This window comes from Colobus angolensis, unplaced genomic scaffold (assembly GCF_000951035.1).
Source record: "Colobus angolensis palliatus isolate OR3802 unplaced genomic scaffold, Cang.pa_1.0 Scaffold36, whole genome shotgun sequence".
Taxonomy (NCBI): Eukaryota; Metazoa; Chordata; class Mammalia; order Primates; family Cercopithecidae; genus Colobus; species Colobus angolensis.
The window spans coordinates 1,001,564-1,006,878 of NW_012116932.1; the positions used below are offsets into that span (position 1 = coordinate 1,001,564).

The window sequence follows — 5,315 nt, forward strand, 5'->3', positions numbered from 1 at the left end:
GGGTAGGGGTAGGTGCTGGAACGGCTAGGAAAGAGGCAAAGCCGGGGTAGAGTCAGGGGGATGAGAACTGGGGGACCAAGGTGCATGACTAGGCAGGAAGGGGGGTACCAGGAGGGGACTGGGGAAGCAGCAGCCCCCCTGCAGCAAGGAGCAGATCCTAGCATGCACCTACAATGGACTGGGTACCATCCTGAGTGCCTGATGGGCAGTATTTCATATAATCATCAAAGCAGCCAGTCCTCTGGCATTGGAGTCACCTTCCCCACTTCGGAAATTAGGAAATCAAGATAGAAGGGTAAGGGAACTCAGCCGGGCATGGTGGCTCCTGCCTGTAATCCCAGCACTTTGGAAAGCAGAGGCAGGAGGATCGTTGAAACCCAGGAGGATAGTGAAAACCCATCTCTACAAAAAATATAAAGATTAGCCAGGCATGGTGGTGCACACCTGCAATCCCAGCTACTCGGGAGGCTGAGGCAGGAGGATCCCTTGAGGCCAGGAGTTCAAGGCTATCGGGAGCTATAACCATACTACCACTGCACCAAAGCCTAGGAGACAGTGAGACCCTGGCTTTTTATTTTTGTTATTTTATTTATTTATTTACTTATTGAGACAGAGTCTCTCTCTGTCACTGAGGCTAGAGTGCAGTGGCACAATCTTGGCTCACTGCAACCTCCGCCTCCTGGGTTCAAGTTATTCTCCCGCCTCGGCCTACCAAGGAGCTGGGAATACAGGGACACACCACCACGCCGGGTTAATTTTCGTATTTTTTTAGTAAATTCGGGGTTTCACCACGTTGGCCAGGCTGGTCTCCAACTCTTGACCTCAAGTGATAAGCCCGCCTCAGTCTCCCACAGTGCTGGAATTATAGGCATGAGCCACATGCCTATAACCACACCTGGCTGACCCTGTCTTTTTAATTAAAAAAAAAAAAAAAACTTTAGGGTTGGGGAACTTGCAATGCTACACACTACACACTTCATTAAAAAAATAAAATTGGCAAGTGCTTTGAGTGCCTACGGTGTGCTAGGCACTGTTTTACACACTTTGGACACAGCAATGGACAAGAATGAAAATCCCCGGCCCCTGCAGGAGCTGACGGTCTAGTTGGGGAGACGGGCAAGAAGCCATGTGCAAAGATAAATGAGAGATCATAACAGAAAGTGATCAGCCAGTGAGTGAAGCAGGAAGGGGGTGGGGCTAAAGAAGGCGACGCTGTGATTGGAGGAGACCATCAGGAATGCAGATATGTTTCCCCTAAGCCAAGCTACCTATCCCAGGCTGGGAAATCCTCTCCCCTTCAGATATCCCGTGATGGGATGGGCACCGGTGACACAGGCTTGAGGCTGCAAATCATCACAAGCATAAAAACCACCAGGGGTTCAACCTCAAGGGGCTGTTAAATAAAAGATGATAGAATCCTATGCAGGGGTGAAAGAGGAGGAGGCAGGGCTCATCGTCCCCGGAAAGAACAAGCTCCAGAACCTACCACAGGGCAGATAAGAGGCAGAGAAGGGTGGGGACCGTGTGACCGAACAATAGGGAAGAATGCGTTGCATGTGGTATGCATGTCTGTCATCTGTGAGCGTGGAGGGCTCCATCGAGGGGGACAGGCAGGGGGCACCTCTCACCATCTCACTAAACATCATTGGAGGTAGTTTTGATCTTTGAACTCTTTCAAAGTACTAGTGATTAAAAACATAGCATTAGGCCAGGTGCAGTGGCTCACACCTGTAATCCCAGCACTTTGGGAGGCCAAGGCGGGTGGATCACCTGAGGTCAGGAGTTCGAGACCAGCCTAGCCAACATAATGAAATCCTAAAAATACAAAAAAGCCAGGTGTGGTGGTGGGCGTCTGTAATCCCAGCTACTCAGGAGGCTGAGGCAGGAGAATCGCTTGAACCCTGAAGGCAGAGGTTGCAGTGAGCCAAGACTGCACCATTGCACTCCAGCTGTGCAACAAGAGGGAAACTCCATCTCAAAAAAAATAAAAATAAAATAAACATCCAGAAAGACAGCGTGGTCAGTCAAGAGGTGGCCTGACTCAAACTCTGAAGGTGGCAGGGGAGGGAGCCATGCAGGCCCGAGGTTGTGGGTGAACAAAGAGAGGGAGTTGACAGTGGAAGGAGATATGGAAGCATGGTCTTTGTCAGACACCAGGTCCAGCTCTCGATCTTTCTGTCCTGCCCTATGACTGCCACACAAAATGACACCAAGAGCACATGACCTGAGCAAGCGCCCCCACTTCTCCAAGGCGGGGACCACAGCCTGCTCACTCCTGGGCACCCAGCATGCAACGTGTGCTGCAAAAATGTTGCTTCAGTAGATGGTTGCTGAATGACTGAATAAATGAATGTGTGCGGCTCTGGATGTCCCCCAGAACAGGACCAGGGATGGAGGCCCAGAGGCTGTGGCTTTGGTCCGGGTGGGGATAGGGCTGGCAAAGGGTTGGGAACTTGCAGTAATTCACTCAGAAGGAGAGACAGAAGGAGTGGGCAGTTGACAGCAGGAGTGGCCCCCAACACCTTCTTGTAGCTGAGACATCCGATAACAACGATGAACTAGGTGCAATCACACACACTGCGATCACTGAGTGAGGAATTCAGACAGGCAAAGGAGAGACAGCAGAGACGCTACCAGGGATGGCAGCAGGAACCGTCGGACACCAGGCTCCTCTTTGCAATGCCCTGTCTGGCCCCTGCCAGCTTGGCTCAACCACACAGTGAAACGATTAGCAGCACTGGAAAGAAACGGATGCAACTGTGAGGTAGCCGGAAGCCAGGGACCAAGCCTTACGATTCAGGTGCCTAGACCAGGCCCCTTGGGGTCGGTCAGAGCATCACGACCCTAGGACTAAGTCAATCCATGAGCTCACCAATCCCAGCGTCGTCCCCAGAGGAACACGTGGCAGGGACGAAAAAAATCACGCAAATGCAAAGAAAACCGAGTGAAACCTGTAGAAACTAAACCAACAGTAACTCTAGTACTGCAGCGATTTCTGTGGAGATGGGAGAGGCAAGGTGGCATGGAGGATCCCCAGTGAGGAGCCAGAGCTGGGACTGACGTGGGGCCAGGATGTGGCACCTGCCTGACATGGCTCATACATAGTAGTATGAGCTGCACCCAGGGAGGGGAAGAAGTCCCCTACGCATCACTGGGTGGGGACTGATGACATCGTGGCTGCTGCATCTGTACAGGGGTTATTACACAGCAGCTAAGAGGGTGACCAGGATCCACGAGGACATGTGGGAGAAGAGCCAGGAAAGAAATAAGGTATGGATGGAATGTCCTGCCTCTATTTCTGACCAAAAAAAAGGGGGGTAAAGGCTGGACACAGTGGCTCATGCCTATAATCCCAGCACTGTGGGAGGCCAAGAGGGGAGGATCACTTGAGTCCAAGAGTTCGAGGAGATGAGCCTGGGCAACATGGCAAAACCCCATCTCTCCAAAAATAAAAAATTTAGCTGAGCGTGGTCGTGCACACCTGTAGTCCCAGCTACTAGGGAGGCTGAGGTAAGAGGATTGCTTGAGCCCCTGAGCTGCAGTGAGCCCTGATCGTACCACTTCTCTCTGGCCTGGGTGACAGAGTGAGATCCTGTCTCAAAAAAAAGAGAAAAAAAGAGGCCACTGTGGTGGCTCATGCCTGTAATCCCAGCACTTTGGGAGGTGAGGCGGGTGGATCACGAGGTCAGGAATTCAAGACCAGCCTGACCAACGTGGTGAAACCCCATCTCTACTAACAGTACAAAAATTAGCTGGGTGTGATGGTGTGTGCCTGTAATCCCAGCTACTCGGGAGGCTGAGGCACGAGAATCGCTTGCACCCAGGAGGCGGAGGTTGCAGTGAGCCGAGATCATGCCACTGCACTCCAGCCTGGCGACAGAGTAAGACTCCATCTCAAAAAAAAAAAAAAAAAATGAAAGAAAGAAAAAAAATGGGTAGAGGGCTAGAGTTTCTGTTCTTAGAGTATCTCTGGAAGGAAACAAAGAAACCGGTCACAGCATCCCCTATGGGACAGGGTTGAGAGTCAAATTACTTTTTTTTTGAGATGGAGTCTCGCTCTATTGCCCAGGCTGGAGTTGCAGTGGCACGATCTCAGGTCACTGCAACCTCTGCCTCCTGGGTTCAATCAATTCTTCTGCCTCAGCTTACTGAGTAGCTTGAATTACAGGTGCCTGCCACCACGTCTGGCTAACTTTTGTATTTTTAGTAGAGACAGGGTTTCACCATGTTGACCAGGCTAGTCTTGAACTCCTGACCTCAAGTGATCCACCCACTTAGGCCTCCCAAAGTGTTGGGATTACAGATGTGAGCTACCGCGCCTGGTCATTTTTTTTTTTTTTGGTTAAAAACCAGGCTCATTTACTCCCAAGCCCCAAGCTACGCCAGGGTGCCTTTTCCAACCTTCGAGGGTCCCTCTGCTTCGCCACTTTTCGTGACTGTGGCGGCCCCTGGGGAGTGCCCACCTGTGTGTCTGTCACCTGAGGCCTTGAAGGCCAGATGGCCTGCTGGGGGCTGGGACTGGGGCCTGGTGTCCTGGGAGCCTGGGGAGGGTCCAGGGAAGACCCGACTCCCTCACCCACCCCTCTCCCTTCACTTACATGGCACTGGCCGTATAGCTGGCATCGCCGCCCTCCACATACTGCACCTGGCTGGAGTACACGTGTGGGACGGGCACCTGCTGGAGCTGCTGCACCTGGGGCAGAGGAAGGGCACGTGGAGGGTCAGGCGTGGGCCAGCTCCTACAGTTCTGCCTCTAAAGGGCTGGTGTCCACCCAGGCTATCCCTGACGCCCAGCTCCCGGACCCCAAGGGTGGCTTCCGGACTCTCAACAAAACACTCTGGAGGAGGCCAGGGCTGGGGATCAGGAAGAGCTGTGTCAGGAAGAGAAGCCGGGACTCCCGGCTTCGACTGGGGACAGCAAGGGTGGGGCCTGACGGGCAGAGGAGGGGACCCGAGACGGGTCCTGCAGTGGGCGTGAAGGTTGGATCCCAGGCACGGGGCAAGACTATCGCTGGAGCCAGAGCCTGGAGCTACAGAAAAGGCCTCAGGGGCGGGGCCTGGAAACAGGGCACAGGATGTGAGGGGCGGAGCCTGGGGCCCCGGTTGGTGGGACAGAACCTGGAATCACTGACAGGGCCTTAGGGGCGGGGCCTGAGTCCCCCAACCTCCATCCCCCCACCCTTGTCTGCAGGGGCGGAGCTGGGACCTGGACTGGGCTTGGGTGGGGAGTCAGAGGCGGGTCCCCAGACCGACCCGTCGGGCGGAGGTGGGGTCTACAGGGCTTGCGGGGCCTGGTGGGCGGCCCAGACCGGGCG

At 53.9% G+C, this 5,315-nt stretch overlaps 1 protein-coding gene across 1 annotated transcript in view; it reads right to left on the reverse strand.

Moving 5' to 3' along the window:
* RFX1 (regulatory factor X, 1 (influences HLA class II expression)) overlaps positions 1–5,315 on the reverse strand; it is a 33,263-nt gene that overhangs the window by 12,626 nt on the left and 15,322 nt on the right. Inside the window, exon 7 of the mRNA XM_011953397.1 lies at positions 4,599–4,693. Within this exon, the coding sequence (XP_011808787.1) occupies positions 4,599–4,693 (95 nt within the window). The remainder of the gene's footprint in view (positions 1–4,598; positions 4,694–5,315) is intronic.